General features: G+C 42.6%; 1 protein-coding gene across 1 annotated transcript in view; it reads left to right on the forward strand.

Moving 5' to 3' along the window:
* Positions 1-17,277, forward strand: part of LOC310879189 (uncharacterized protein) — a 131,276-nt gene that overhangs the window by 88,890 nt on the left and 25,109 nt on the right. Inside the window, exons 23-28 of the mRNA XM_083793650.1 lie at positions 2,408-2,461; positions 3,109-3,153; positions 3,639-3,692; positions 4,785-4,838; positions 7,925-7,978; positions 11,030-11,083. Of these exons, the coding sequence (XP_083649776.1) occupies positions 2,408-2,461; positions 3,109-3,153; positions 3,639-3,692; positions 4,785-4,838; positions 7,925-7,978; positions 11,030-11,083 (315 nt within the window). The remainder of the gene's footprint in view (positions 1-2,407; positions 2,462-3,108; positions 3,154-3,638; positions 3,693-4,784; positions 4,839-7,924; positions 7,979-11,029; positions 11,084-17,277) is intronic.

Here is a 17,277-nt window from a genome sequence, read left to right on the forward strand (position 1 = left end):
AGGGGAAGAGAGAGAGAGAGAGAGTGAGAGAGAGAGAGAGAGAGAGAGAGAGGGGGGGGGAGAGAGGGGGAATGGAGAGAGAGAGGGGGGGGGGGAGGGAGAGAGAGAGGAAGAGAGAGAGAGGGAGAGAGAGATAGAGAGAGAGAGGGAGAGATGGAGGGAGAGAGAGAGAGATGCAGTATGCACAATATGTAGCATGCAGGACATGCAGCATGCGTGCCTATTGACTGCATGATAGCAGTGTTGTGTGAAATAAGTCCCATATAGCGCCACATGTCTTACTATTATCAATATATTATGTCTTTTCTCCGAGGAATATTAGGTTCACAGACGCTCGTCTAAAGCCTAAACCACACCAAAGGGTCGGGACATAACAAAACAATCCAAAGCAACTCATTGAGTTGCATTGGTGTGGTTGACCTTAAAATAAAAGTTTTGTCCTGTCCCGACCCGACCCGACCCTTTGGTGTAGTTTGGGCTTTAGTGAACAGCATGCACAGAATCCTACATGAATAGAAGAGTCACAGAACACTCTCTATGTCTTGAAGTCAGGGGAACCTGTAGAGATATGGTAGTTTAGAGATGTATTATGGTTGTAGTCAGTACAGCATTATTTAAGTTGTTGATAGACTCACGATGCACCAGGGACGGTAATTCCTGCTTTTGGCCACCAGGTGGTGATGACTGAAATCCCCCATTTAAAGGAATACTTCACCCAAAGGAATGTTGCATTCCTGAACCAATAATTCAACATAGTCGCCGCTGTAGGAGACCAATGCAGCACTATACAAACCACTGCAACCATCTCACTCCACTCTGTTATTTCTCATTCCGTCTATACGGAGCCAGATTTATACTTTGTTGTTATATGAAGGACACACTGATAATAGGCGATCTATAACAATGTGTGTCCATCGTTGTTGACTTAATCTCTTTCTGCTAGTTCCCTCTCTTTCTTTCTTTCTTTCTTTCTTTCTTTCTTTCTTTCTTTCTTTCTTTCTTTCTTTCTTTCTTTCTTTCTTTCTTTCTTTCTTTCTTTCTTTCTTTCTTTCTTTCTTTCTTTCTTTCTTTCTGTCTTTCTTTCATTCATTCATTCATTCATTCATTCATTCATTCATTCATTCATTCATTCATTCATTCATTCATTCATTCATTCATTCATTCATCCATCCATCCATCCATCCATCCATCCATCCATCCATCCCTTCCTTCCTTCCTTCCTTCCTTCCTGCCTTCGTGATGAGTGGCTAACAAGCTCAGACCAACATATAAATCAATCTGGGGAAAATAAATGACCAAAACAGATTTGTCTGTGGTCAGTGCTGGAGAAAACCATTTGAATAAATATTTTCCCAGTGCCATATTAACCCTCCTATTACAACAGGAATGAGGTTTTACTGTGTGCTTATGAGCGGAATACACTGTGGGCTTGTAGTGAATTGTGAAAGCTGCCAGTTTTTCCAGAATATAAAACTTTGCAATTGGGAAGTACATTTAACAGTTTGACTCCATAAAACGCTTTACCCGCACTTGAATCAAATATTCTAAGCTGCCGAGATTGTTTTATTACCTTCAGAGCATATACGGCGCTGAAGTATTTGGTCCGTGAAAATCCGGCGAAAAGTGGTCCGTCCGTTTGTTTTGATAATCAGCACCAGCGGCCATGATGGTGAGGCACAAGATCCGCCTCCAAGAGGCGTTGTGGTCCAGACAAATCCCCCCCCGTCCACTTGTATTGGCCTCAATTTCCCAGAAGCCCCAGCAGCCCAGCGCATGGGTTGATTTCCGGTTTCGTCATCATAGCGTGACGGCCTCGTCACCGGGTCCGCGACAAAGCCGCTGTTTCTTTTTAATTATTACAATACGGCGAATTAAACACACAAAACAAAAGGCGGGTTTAGCGTATTAAGCAGAGTCGATCGTTTGATTAAACAATTAGCGGCCGTAATTGAATGCCACCGAACCTTTAGAACTTGGCTGTCTCAGTTTCTATCTTATTGGATGTGAATCTTAATCTTAAATTATATCATAGAGCCATCACATTTAGATCGCTTGACATAATCAGGTTATTGTAAAAAGGAATTATATAATTTTTTTTAAAGAAATACTCCCTTTTCGTCGTTTGACCTCAACGATCTAGTCATACAGATGTGACCAGTCATCTCATAGCGTAGAGATTTGCTCATACTGATGTGACCAGTCAGTCATCTTAGAGCACTCTTACATACAGTAGCGAGTCTATGATGTGTGATATGTACGTATATGATGTGTTCTTTTATGTGCAGTAGCAGAGAGTCTATGATGTGTGATCATGTATATATGTATATGATGTGTTCTTTTACGTGCAGTAGCAGAGAGTCTATGATGTGTGATCATGTATATATGTATATGATGTGTTCTTTTTCAGGGCAGAATGGGCAGGAAGGGTTTCCCGGGGGCGGTCGGACCAGAGGGAATAAAGGTGAACAGTCAAAAATGGCATATATATCTGTTCTGCTTGGCAATATTCACCTTACAATGAATAGTGGTTGATAGCACAGTTGATGGATATAAAAATAGAACACACAGTAACTACATTTACTCAAGTACTGTACTTAGTACATTTTAAGGTATTTGTACTTTACTTGAGTATTTCCAATTTCCAATACTTTTACTTCTACTCATTGTACTTTTACTCCACTACATTTATTTGAAAACTTTAGTTACTAGTTATTTTGTAGATTTTGATTATTGTTAAAAACATACATTAACTACATACATACGTACATTTGAAACAAGCTCACAACAACAGCTTGTAACAAGCTTACAAGCTCACAACATGTCACAATGCGACGCACGCATTGTGAGCTTGTAGATCTGCTTATTTTCAAAATATCTTTTACATTTTACACATTTGAAAACTTGACATGGGACTGGGACATTCTGCACAATGAGCACTTTCTACTTTTGTATTTTAATAAATTTTTGATATCCATACTTTTGATATCAAGACTTTTACTTAAGATAGTAAGTATATAAGTATTTCTATGTTGCATTATTGATACTTCTACTTAAGTAAAGCATTTGAGTGGTACTTTTTCTACCACTGACAACACATAATCCCTGCAGGGAGAACCTGGTGTCGCAGGGACGGTTGGAACCATGGGAGAAAGGGTAAAGACCCCTCTTATTACTTTCATTTGTTATAATTATAGCATGTTCATGCCTTCATGTACTGTATCCCTGCATCCTGCCCATCCAACCTGGAGCGTGTGTTCATTCCTTCATGTACTGTATCCCTGCATCCTGCCCATCCAACCTGGAGCGTGTGTGTATTTCATGTACTGTATCCCTGCATCCTGCCCATCCAACCTGGAGCGTGTGTGTATTTCATGTACTGTATCCCTGCATCCTGCCCATCCAACCTGGAGCGTGTGTGTATTTCATGTACTGTATCCCTGCATCCTGCCCATCCAACCTGGAGCGTGTGTGTATTTCATGTACTGTATCCCTGCATCCTGCCCATCCAACCTGGAGCGTGTGTGTATTTCATGTACTGTATCCCTGCATCCTGCCCATCCAACCTGGAGCGTGTGTGTATTTCATGTACTGTATCCCTGCATCCTGCCCATCCAACCTGGAGCGTGTGTGTATTTCAGGGTCTTGTAGGCTTCATTGGACCTGTTGGCGAGACGGGCCTGGCCGGGGAGAAGGTATGCTGTCTCGTCCTCCTCCTGCACACTAAATCAGGGGTTTTCAGTGTTCTAAAATAGTGAAAAGAGCCGATCTACATGCTCCCGCAACGCGACACATCGCAATGCATTGTGAGCTTGTAGATCAGCCATTTTCACTATGTGAAATAAGGGCTATTAATTGATGTATTTTCTCTCTCAGGGAGACACATTTCTCTTATTTGGGAACCGCTACACTAAATTGTTTGTTGGATTGCTTTGGATGAGTAGACTTGTTCTTCTGTGCCTCAGTTCACACACACACACACACACACACACACACACACACACACACACAGGGACGTGCAGAGAGTGTTAGAGAGGCAGGGGCTGAAATCCCGTAAGAGGGCACTTTTGGACAAAAATAGCAGATCTACAAGCTCACAGCGCTTCGCAGCGGGACAACCTTGTGAGCTTGCAGATTAGCTATTTTCGGGGTGCAACCCAGCACTCTTCTTTATCTACTGGAGATGCGGTGTACGGTATGGATTTCGAAAAACAAAATTTGCTAAACTGCGTTCGAGTTCAGGAGAACGCTGCCTTCCGGTATGGCATGGAAAGGAGAGGAGGGCATTTTAATTTCTTTCACCATGTAGTGAATGGTCTGGTGAGGACAGTTGTTTTACAGACGGGTAAAAGGGCAGGGGCTGAAGCCCCCTTTGATGTCTATGTGTGCACGTGCCTGCACACGCACACACACACACACACACACCGACGGCGAAGGAAACCATACCAGGCACCAACCTGCACATCAGGAGCAATTAAGGGTTCAGAGTCTTGCTCAAGAACACTAACTCTGGGGGGTCAATCTGGGAACCTCACGGTGGCCATCTGGCCGCTCTACCCCTGATCCACTGCTGCCTCATACTGACCTGAAAATGCATTTTTTGTTTACTTAAGAGCTGGAGCCACAGGGGCAACCCCTGTTACTGAACAAACACTATCTATAGCAACGAATACTATCAGAATGTAGAGCTATTTAACACTTATTTTAATAACAAATGAATGAACAATGACACCCCCCCTTTTAAATGAACACTGATGAGTTTACTGTGAATATGTGTGGATTTTTAGGGGGACAGAGGAGAGATGGGAGTTCCTGGACCACCAGGAGAAAAAGGATCAACGGTAAGTGAGAGTGGCGGTGTGTGTGTGTGCGTGTGCATGTGTGCGCGCCTGCTTTGCACAAGTGTGTACGTGCATTTGTGAGTGCCTGCGTGCCTGCTTGGGAGTGCTGAGATGTGGTTTTTCAGATGCACAGAGAGAGCACAGAGAAGGCGGCAGGGGCGGAGGGGCGGTGCACTCCCGTTTGGGCAATCATGAAAGAGAGGCTAAGAAATGCTAAGCTTACATTAAAATGTGTGTGTTATTCCCATGGGAATATATTCATATCTGGGCTCAACACCAGTGTTGTGTGGCACGTTGACAGAAATTGCTTCTGGTTTTAAACAGACTCTGATGGTTTCCTAGACAGCGAAACGCACTCATGGTTCACAGTTTAAGGACGTCCCCTGAGCTAAAAAGCACTAACCAGAGCTCAATAAGTGATCTCAGTGAGTGAGCTGCATGTAAAGCAGTGTGGTGCCCAAAACGGGATCTGGGGATTCTGGGGTTCTAGAGGGTGCAAAATGTGTTAATATAGCATAAACATCTAAATGTAACCGCTCTAGCCAGATTTTATACATCAGTTTTTAAATTCTTAAATAGCCGAATAGAAGACCTCACAACACTCCGCGTCGTTAATTGTGGTTAATTTTACAACGCATCTCTTATGGGGGTCCCTGCCACAGCACCTTTTCAACTGGTGGTCCACGGCCACATTCAATTTGGAGGTCCCGGAATGGAAACACAAAAATAGTAATGTAATGATTTTCAATGTTCCGGATTATATCTGGCATGGTTTGGCCATGTTCCCATTAGTCTGTCTGTCTATCCATCCTTTGTGTTCCCGTTAAAGGAGAATCCCATGCTAGAATGCTTTCTTATCTTTCTTACCTTTCTTTGTAGTTGTTACGTCCCCACCAAAGAGGTCCAGGTGTTATTTTGTGCAAAAACTCCTTATTGGCTATTTTCCCTACCCTTGTTATGCTAGTTCGCTTATTTCCATCGAAAGAAGTAGTAAAGTGTGCCGCTTGGGATATTATTTACATTATGAAGAGAGGATTATATACAAAGAAATTATAATTTTGAGCAATGGAAATAAGCGAATTAGCACAACACCCCATAGCCCCATTCAATTCCCATTCAATTCAATGCAATTCATTTAGGGCTTATGGTAGGGGAAATAGCCAATAAGGAGCTTTTGCACAAAATAACACCTGGACCTCTTTGGTGGGGACGTAACAACTACAAAGAAAGGTAAGAAAGCCTTTTAGTATGGAATTCTCCTTTAAGTCCCTTAGGCACAGTCTGGTTTATTTCTATGAAAAAACGGATTTATTTGCACACCTCTCAAATTGCTGTCCGGCATTGTTTTATCCAATTAACAATCCAAAATGACATAAATGGGTATCAGTGTTCAAACTCAAAGACCTTCAGTCTTGAGGACCACAGAGGAGGTGTTGTTCTACTTCCTGAGCTTGTAGATCAGCTATTTCCACTATTTGTCATTACTAGTCCTTACCCGTTCGAATATGAACACCAAATGATGTACTGTAATGCAATTTAATAGATCATATTATTGATATATGTATTTTGAGGTGTAATCAGTCTGGTCTCAGAGGCACTTGACCGTAGGGCAAATAGTACAACTCTTACCGTCTCCAGGTAAAAAATACGATTTGATTTTCCCATTATAAGTCAATGGGGAAACTTCATTCACTAATACATTTAATAAACAGCATTAATCAATGTCTCTGTGCACAATGCAGATCAACTGGGCAAGCCAGGGGGGATCAGGGGGGTATGACAATAATGACATGCACAAAGACAGACCGAGATCTCTAAAGTTATTTGGTCCATGGCAAATGTATAGGTTGAACTACTTTGAAAAAAGCTAATCTACAAGCTCACAAATCATCGCTACACGGCGCCTTGTAACAAATCAAATTTTCGCCAAAGGTTCCCACATATTTGTCTCATATTTGCCTGTTATGACGTGGGGACAAGAGTTTGTGGGAAAGTTTATCATGCCTGACTATATCATGATGACGTTCACAGTCTACTCTGTCAACCACAGGACCACAGTGTACAGCAACACAATTATAATTGAATCCATCCCATGTATGTGAATAGATAAGACATCAGACATCATTCATCTAGATTCTAGAGACACAGAGCAGCATCTTGGTGATTAATGACCAGTTGTTTTCCATTGAGAACTTAGCCACACACACACAGACAGACAGAGAGCCACACACACACAGACAGACAGAGAGCAAGAGAGACGGAGAGCGACAGACAGAATGTGTAAAGGGAGAGAGAACAAACATGAGGAATTTACAGGAAAACCTTTACACACGCACGCACACAAACATGCACGCGGGCGCACGCACGCACACACATATCTCTCTCTCTCTCTCTTAAAGCTGCTCTCCTAAAGAGAATGTCACAGAATAGACATATATATATATAGCATATTTAACAACATCTATGCAGCCGGTTTCAGTGTCATGACTTACTGAGAATAGCAGCGCCATCACTTAGCATTTGATAAAAGTTGGGCCTTAGTAATTGTGCAACATAACTGTACCGGAGGGACATGCTGCCAAACGCCGAAATGTTTGTTAAAAGCGTTTCACTTTTTCCTTCTTTTTATTACCTCCCTCGAGGGATAATGTTACGATGAATGTGATCTCCAGCACTCAGAGCATTTTTACAGATGTGTGTGTGTGTGTGTGTGTGTGTTTTAATTGGCGTAATGCTGCCTGAATGTTGAGTCATTTAGTCATGAAATGAATGGAGATAAAACAGCACTACATTTTTACTTTGCATTTGCATGTCTTCGTCTATGGTTTTCCTACATTCATCCTACAGTACGTTATGTTGTTTATTAAAGTTAAACAGATGTTTCCGTGTTTGTAATGTAATTGTTTTGTGTGTGTGTGTGTGTGTGTGTGTGTGTGTGTGTGTGTGTGTGTGTGTGTGTGTGTGTGTGTGTGTGTGTGTGTGTGTGTGTGTGTGTGTGTGTGTGTGTGTGTGTGTGTGTGTGTGTGTGTGTGTGTGTGTGTGTGTGTGTGTGTGTGTGTGTGTGTGTGCGTGTGTGCGTGCATTAGGGTCACCCAGGGACACCAGGTGGAAGTGGGCCTTCTGGACCACCGGGTAGCCCAGTAAGTCACTACTTGTCTCCTCAACTCACTTGCTGTTGTGACGACGTGAGCCACAGAACCTTGTGTCACCAGGCTGTTGTGATGACGTGAGCCACATAACCTTGTGTCACCAGACTGTTGTGACGACGTGAGCCACAGAACCTTGTGTCACCAGGCTGTTGTGACCTGAGCCACAGAACCTTGTGTCACCAGGCTGTTGTGACGACGTGAGCCACAGAACCTTGTGTCACCAGGCTGTTGTGACGACGTGAGCCACAGAACCTTGTGTCACCAGGCTGTTGTGATGACGTGAGCTACAGAACCTTGTGTCACCAGGCTGTTGTGACCTGAGCCACAGAACCTTGTGTCACCAGGCTGTTGTGATGACGTGAGCCACAGAACCTCGTGTCACCAGGCTGTTGTGACGACGTGAGCCACAGAACCTCGTGTCACCAGGCTGTTGTGACGACGTGAGCCACAGAACCTCGTGTCACCAGGCTGTTGTGACGACGTGAGCCACAGAACCTTGTGTCACCAGGCTGTTGTGACCTGAGCCACAGAACCTTGTGTCACCAGGCTGTTGTGATGACGTGAGCCACAGAACCTTGTGTCACCAGACTGTTGTGACGACGTGAGCTACAGAACCTTGTGTCACCAGGCTGTTGTGATGACGTGAGCTACAGAACCTTGTGTCACCAGGCTGTTGTGACGTGAGCCACAGAACCTTGTGTCACCAGGTGTTGTGACGACGTGAGCCACAGAACCTTGTGTCACCAGGCTGTTGTGACGACGTGAGCCACAGAACCTCGTGTCACCAGGCTGTTGTGATGACATGAGCCACAGAACCTTGTGTCACCAGGTGTTGTGATGACGTGAGCTACAGAACCTCGGGCGGAAAGCAACGTGACAGAAAGCCATGGCTTTCATTTCGAATTGAAGAATGTATTCCGGGTCGAGACCCTGCCTACTCTAGTCTGGAGCAGGGATTCTCAAATGTTTCAGTTCATGGACTTGGTAGGCATTGTATATGCCACCTAACTCTGAGAGTGTACGAATGAGACTCAAATGGACCCTTACGGGTTAATTTGGTTCCATTCGTACACTCTTATTGTTTGTTTATTAAAAAAGCCCCCCACCCTCCCTCTGTTAATAACGCCCCTGTTTTGTGAGGGATATATGTTTCATGTAGCACATTTGAAAACGACCGACGACCGTAGTTGACCAAATGCTGCACAGGTTAACAACAGTACAACAATACAATCAAACAGGATGCGATCTAATTAAAATTAAAGGTGTAGTGAATATCCGTATTCATCATATGGGCATACCTAACAATGGATGCCAAAAAAATTGGCAAATTCTCATTTTTGTGTGTTTTTATATCAAAAGTCCATAAAAAATATTTGTTAATACTTCCTGAAAACGAAAATGTTCTGCGTGATGACGTGTCGAGGCCTGCATCGATAAAAGCCAATAAAAATGAAGCTCACCCGTTTAATTCCCCATATTGGCGCATCCGTCCAACACAGCTGCTACTGATTACATAAATCCTCCGTTTTTATTCCCATTCAAGATAACATCCAGACAGTGTATTACTCGGTTTCAACTTAATCATCATGCTAAAATATGTATCTGGAAACATTATAGGGTAGAAATAAGCCACATAACGGTAAACTTGTACAGCATGGCCGTCTATCTGACTTGTAAACAAACACACACCATGAGACGTGATCACGCTTTTTGGTGCCTGTGAAGAGGCAGCAGAGAGGCAGCAGAGCAGTCTAGCCCCGACAAGATAGAAGCATGGATCAACATTTGAAGTTGCTTGGCAGAGAGATGAGCTTTTACCGTGGCAACTGAAAAAAAGGTGATTCTGCTGATTCTCTCTAGACTGGATCAGGAATCTCATGAACATGTTGATGCCAGCCTAAAGCCACAATAAGGCTGTCATTGTCACCATTTACCATTTACCAGCCATTAGTGTGACATCCAACCTGTGTCGTGGGCTTTAGGCAGCAAAACAAGCATTATTAAAGGAGTAGCCGTTTTCTTTGGACAGATTATAAACTCCCTTTAAAGGTGTGGTGCAATGAACGATACGCATTATTGGCATTTTATTTTGAAGTTTCAGCCTGAAACAGCAAGTTCAATCAGAACGTTGCATCCCTCCAGGCTATGGGACGTAGTTGTTTGTAAACAAAGTCACAGAACGACAGGCAGCAAAGCTCATGGATTAGTTCTACCCCATAATGTTTTCAAATACATATTTTAGCGCGCTGCTGAAGTTTAAACAGAGTAATACACTGTCTGGATGTCATCTTTAATGGGATTAAAAAAGTATTTCTGTAATCAGTAGCAGCTGTGTGGACGGACGCGCACAGGTGAATTTAATCAAGCTTCATGTGTACCTCTACACGTCATCACGTTTTTGTTTAAAGGGAGTAATTAAAATTTGATTTGTATGGACTTTTGATATAAAAATGATCAATTTCTGGCATAAACATCATAATAAAAATTATTTCTGAACAATCTAACGATTGAGTCATATACCATATGGGAATGGTAGTCCAGGAAGGACAAATTACCCACATAAAAACCCCAGTTGTCTCCGAAACATCATTAAAATAAGATCAGGTTGCAAAAGGGGTGAAGTGGCCCTTTAAGTGAAGGTGGGGGTATGTTTATAGCTCTCTGTGAGGCTCATGAGATCTGGCGGCCTCCTGCTGCAGCCGCATCACCACCCTGTCAGTCAAAACACCAACACCTCTGACCAATTAGAGGTTGACCCTGCCCCCTTTTAGCCCCGCCACGGTCCAACTTTGACAGGGTGTGGGGCGAGCGCCGGTGCGAGGCGGGGGGGGCCACGCCGAGTCACCAAAACAAACATAAATACGCAGCTCTGGGGGGTCCGAAGAGCACGGGCCCTTAAATTGGGATGAGTGACAGATTTAACAACAAACGGCAGAGTGTGCTCCCGAGGTCACCCCTGGGGGGGGTGTTTGCTTTATATCGCACCCCTCTCTCTCTCTTATCCTCTTCATTTTCTCCTTCTATGTTTCTGTCATCGCTCAGGGCCTGGCTGGATCTCGCGGGCCCATCGGTGCCAGAGGACCTAAAGGAAGACGGGTAAGGTTTCACTTTCACACCTTTCCTCCAGCTGATGGCACTATTATGTGAGTGTGTAATGAGGGGGACAAAACACAACATGCCATCCAGCATGACACAAGTGTTAATGTAACTGATTACTGTGTATCACGTGTGTGTCTGTGTGTGCGTGCGTGTGTGTGTGTGTGTGTGTGTGTGTGTGTGTGTGTGTGTGTGTGTGTGTGTGTGTGTGAGCGTGCGTGTTTGCGTGCGTGCGTGCATGTTTGCGTGCGTGCATGTTTGCGTGCATGTGTGCATGTTTGCGTGCGTGCGTGCGTGCGCTAGTGGGTCAGAGTTATCGCTGGTGTTGTTGAGACAGAGTGGATACATGTTGTAATGAAGTGATATGGAAGTGCCTGTGCAGTGATGTCATCCTGAGTGTTTACTGGACACGGGGTGCATAATCACACACATTCCGTTGCAGTGGTTCTCAAAGTGGGGTCCGGGGGACCTCCGGCGTTCCTCGAGGGGGTCCCAGGGGGGGTCCGCCAGCTAAATGATTGATGGGGGTTCCAGGGTGACCCCCAGGCTTTAATGATTAACCCATTTAGACCTGAGGACGCATCTGTGTCACCTCATAGCTTTTGACCACTTTAACTGTTATTTTAAACGTAAGCTGTTGAAAAATAGCAGATCTTACAAGCTCGTACATCTGCTATTTTTGAAAAGTTGTGAAAATGTGGCGCAAATCTATATAGAATATATATTCTATCACAGCGAACGTTTTTAACTCAAATCCTTGCTTCTGTTTTGGTCCCTGGAACAACATTTGGTCGGCGGTCATTGACATGAAAAAGTATGAAAATGTCTGATAGAGAAACATAGGTTTTTCAGAAAAATGTCATGATTTGAGTCAGAATCTGGTCTCAGGTCTTAAATGATTAATAGTATAGGCCATTCTGACCGGGCACCCATTTTGGTGTCAGCATCATGTTATGCTTTGGCTATTTAAAAATAGCAGATCTACAAGCTCGTATCGCGCCACCGAGTGGCGCGATACGAGCTTGTAGGTCTGCTATTTTTGAAAAATCGAAGAGCGACTGACATTTTTAGAATCTGATCTCAGGTCAGAATGGGTTCATCAGACCAGTGTGTGTCTGGCGGAAACCTCGTATGAATCTGATCTCAGGTCAGAATGGGATAGGGGGGGAAACAGTGGAACCTTTCAGGTCTGGAACAGGGGAGAGGGTAAACAACCAGCCGTCAGCTGGGTGCCCCAGCTGGTCACTGATGCCTGTGATGATGAGCAGTGGTGGAAAGTAACTGAGTACATTTACTTAAGTACTGTACTTTTACTACTATACTTGAGTACGTCAAATTTTCCGTACTTTTTACTTCTACTCCACTATACATTTCAGAGGCAAATATTGTACATTTACTCAATTACAATTATTTGACACCTTTAGTTAATATTTACTTTGTAGATTTTGATTATTATTATACAAAACATACAGTAACCTCTTCATCCCTATATACATTTCGGCCATTTGATTATTCGTTTTAGGGATTTGAGCTGTTTTTGACAGGGGGCGGGGGCATTCGAGCATGGGGCTAAATATGTATTTTTTTACCGAATTTTATAGCGATTTCTTTTTTATTATTTATTTATAGTCTTACTAGACCACAAGAAATTACATCTGGCCATAAAAGATCACAGGATCTACTGAATGGGTCGAACTGACATACTGAGCCTATGACTCAGAGTGTGGCTTCCCCTCAGTAGGCTACCTTCACATTCAGTAGATCCTGTGATTTTGTATGGCCAGATGTAATTTATTGGGGTCTAGTAGGACTATAGTAAATAATAAAAAAATAAATCGCTATAACATTTTGTAAACAAATACATATTTATAACCCCATGCTCGAATATGCCCCCGCCCTCGTGTCAAAAACAGCTAAAATCTGCTAAAATAAAGTCATCTTTTACTTTCTCTAATAACAACCTAAAACATGAACCTTGGTTGAAAAAAACCTAAAGTTGTCCTTTAAGTAGATTTTGAATTCAGGACTTTTACTTATAATGGAGTAGTTCTACATTGCAGAATTGATACTTTTACTTTTAAGCAAAACAATTGAGTTTGACTTTTTCCACCACTTCTGATCGGCGCTCGGGGGGGAGCAGTACGGGGTTAAGTGTCTTGCTCAGGGACTCTTTAGGGGGTCAGTAGGCGAACCGCTGACCTTCTGATTACCACAGCCTCTCTGTCCAGACCTCAGCCATGGCCACTATACTGTAGTCTTTGTAATCTCATCTTCTTCAGTGCTCTCTAAAGACCTTTGATTTTATCTCACGTTTGTCTTGTAGGAGCTGCTGCAGAATGCAGATGGTCTTAGCGTTATTCCACATGCACATAATGCAGGTTCTCAAGGCAGTGTTGATTTCGGCGTCTAATACTAAAAATGTTTGTCGACTACCTTTTTTCACTGATGCAAACTAAATGGAAGCTAAATGAGAACTAAGCTATGATGACTAAAATTAAGAAATATATATTGACAATTTAGTCAACAAATAAAAACTAGACTAAAATGTTAGGAAGGGACTAGTGGACAAAGATCCTAAAAGACACAAGTCATTACACTTGGTTGCATGCTGAAAATAGCAGATCTACAAGCTCGCAACGCATTGTGAGCTTGTAGATCAGCTATTTTCAGTTTTCAGTGTTAAAGATTCGAGTAAATATAAGATTTAGTCGACTAAAACTAGACAAAAACATTGCAGGTGACTAAATGAAAACTATTCAAAAGACTATGACTAAAACTAAAATAAAAAAAATGCTGTCAAAATTCATTCAAGTTTTATTCATTCTCGAAATTACACGGAGTCAACACTGTCTCGAAAGAGAGGTCTGGGGTCTATGGCCAAAGACATCCAATTTGGGTCTTCTCTTCTTGACTTGAAAGACATGAAAAAGTTTGATAACAACTGACATTATGACAGAAACACCTGCGCCTTGCAGGCTTTCTATCAAAGCAAGGTGAAATTATGTATAGAGGCGATGCTGTTGGAAAATGATGACGTCTACTCTGTGATGCCAGATAATTGTTTCGTTTTTTTAACCGTAGTATCAGATGACCCCAGAAAACACTTAGTTGGCTGTTTTGCATGCTGAATTGGGTTCATTAAATGGAAACCCATCAGCCAGTGCAGTGCGTAAGCCACAGTATAAATCTATCTTCATGCACTCTCTTGTGGTCTGCTGGCTCTGTCTCCAACCTTTTCCAAAGCCTCTTAGCGGATGTCTTTTATGGACTTTAGCGCTGACTCAGCTGGCAGGTGGGGATAAATAGTGCTGAGTGTCTTTGTCTGAGAGGCCTCCATGGGAGACATTCTCACCTCTGTATAGCATTGCTATCCTCTTATTTGTTCTTATATTGATTTATTTTCGTAAATGAGTGCCCTACTTCGTCGCGTAAGAAGTAATAACGTCATACAAAAGTAGCACAAATAGCCGATCTACAAGCTCACAACCTTTTTTTTAAACATTTTGAAACTAAATGTGGTTAAGTGTGTCTGTAGATTTATTGTGAAAGAACAAAGATTTTAAAAAAATTATTTCTTTCTGAAAAGTAACATTTTTGGACATACAAGGTCTCCACCCGGCAGAGATTATATGTTTCCAATTAATGTTCATGTCGGCAGTTTCCTCTGCCTGGTCCCTTCATGACCAAGACTGGCTCTTAACCCATTTAGGCCTGACCTAAAAATAAAATCTTCTAAATCCTCCAGTTTTCTGAAATAAATATTTTCACGATTTTTCAAAAAATAGCTTGTAGATCTGCTAATATTTCAATAGCAAAATTATAACATAATGTTAAAAACACGAAAAGGGGTTCCCGCCCAAAATGGCCATGCAACCTGACTCTATAAGTCCTCACATGGTTCAACTTCTCCCACACATGTACTATTACTATGCATTACTATGCAATACATTTGTACCATTTATATATGGCCATGTTTGGACAAAAATTTAAAAAGAACCACCGCTCATCCGCTGAAAAAACCTAAGAGAGGTGCTGGAGCCACAAAGGGAACATGAGAAAAATAAAGGGAAGCTCCGCACACTCAGGTCTGCGCACAATCAATTTATTTGGCAAGCTTTCGGTCTACTGACCTTCTTCAGGCATGGCCATGTTTAACCTTAATAAAGCCTGAGTTATATACAAGTATAATTAAGTCGTAACTCCAACCCTAAGCCCTAAACATAATCTCTAAATGCTTAAACCTAACCCTAAACCCAAACTGAATCTTTAACTAATTGTAAAACAACCAATAATTTAAAACGACGATTCCTCACCATGTAATGGTGGCGTGGGAAGTAGACACAGACGCAGTAGACACAGACACACGCACGCACGCACGCACGAACGCACACACACACGCACGCACAGAGGTTGACAAGCTATTTAATGACAATATCATCAGTTCCTGATGTTGTAATGTCTTGCTGGGTGTTTGGTTTTGTAGTTTTAGGCCCTGAGCCTGAACATACCAAATTAGTATTTATTGTTGGACTCTGTGAGTCTACTCTATAAAAGAATTTTCACTCCCAGTCCCACTTAACACTGATGATTTTACCACATAGATACACACACACACACACACACACACACACACACACACACACACACACACACACACACACACACAGACGCACACACACACATGGTACTGCACTGGTTTTATACTTACATGGAAATATGAATGCTGTGGTCGACTACACTGCGTTAATTTACATCTCCATGTGTCTCTGCCTTCTCTTAGCCTCTTCTCATTTCTGGCTGCTTAAAGGAATCATCATAATGATGACATATCATTGTACAGTACACCTTCTCATGGTGACACTACTACTGTATATGGCATAAACATCCTCGGCTAATGGCGTCCACCTTCAAGAACATGCTCCTCCATGTAATTGTACATTTTGCACAATCACGGTGGAATTATACCCTTTTATATCTTTCTTGTATTTCCTCTAGGGCTGTCAATCGATTAAAATATTTAACTTGATTAATCGCATGATTGTCCATAGTTAACTGTGATTAATCGCAAATTAATCGCATATTTTGTATACGTTCTAAATATACCTTAAATCAGTGGTTTTCAAGATTTTTCATATCAAGTTCCATTATTTATTCTGCATTTGAGCCACGGACCACCATTTGATGAGATTTAGCCTTCCAGACCCAAACTAAAGAACTGTATTGATGTTGGCCAATGGTACCATTACGAGAGATAACAGGCCATGTTGATCAAAAAAAAGAAAAAAATCTAAGTTTTCTAATTGTGTAGACTCACTGGGAGAGAGAGAGAGGGGGAGAGAGGCGGGGCTCACCGACTGCCTGCATTCACATGCATGCATCTCTCAACCATTCTGTCAAACTTCACAGTGCGTTAATCGCGCATTAAAACAATGAGTGCCATTAAAAGGATTGTGAGTTAACTAGTTAATAGTGCGTTAACTTTGACAGCCCTAATTTCCTCGTTTTGATGTTTTTTCCCGTGTTCATTTCTTTGTTCTGTGCATATTGTCAGTCAGTCAGTCAGTCAGTCAGTCAATCAAAAGCTAGGCAGGGGGTCCAGACTAAGTGATTAATTGGCGGCAGTGGCTCAGGGGTAGAGTAGCTGGTAGCGTGGCCGGATGGGAACCGCAAGGTTCCCAGTTCAATCCCAGGCTCCCCCCAGAGTTGGTGTCGAAGAGCAAGACTCTGAACCCCTAATTGCTCCCGATGTGCAGGTTGGTGCCTCGCATGGTTTCCTCTGCCATCGGCGTATGAATGTGTGTATGAATGGGTGAATGTATTGCACAATCTACTGTATGTATTTTTGGATAAAAGCACTATAAAGTACATTTTACTGTATATTTACCAATTACCAATAGTTAGGAACCAAATGGACACTTACGGATCTTTAGCTCTGAGAGTGCACAAATGGACTGGGTACAAGTAATTGCATAAATAAATGTAGTTAGTAAAGTTGTCCCTTGTGTGAGTGGATGTTGTTGCCGCGGCCCAATGAGGTGAAATAATGGATCCAGTAGCTAATGGGGCTATGTCAACCCAGACAGGAATGTTAATGAGTGAGGTATAATAGGCTTATAGCGGTGGGCCATGCCAGGGCCCGCTGGGGGCCCCGGTCGTCGTACAATAATCTGTAGCGTGGCTGCGTCGTCACACTG

Source organism: Protomyctophum parallelum (assembly GCF_964188405.1).
Source record: "Protomyctophum parallelum genome assembly, chromosome: 21".
NCBI classification, from domain to species: Eukaryota; Metazoa; Chordata; class Actinopteri; order Myctophiformes; family Myctophidae; genus Protomyctophum; species Protomyctophum parallelum.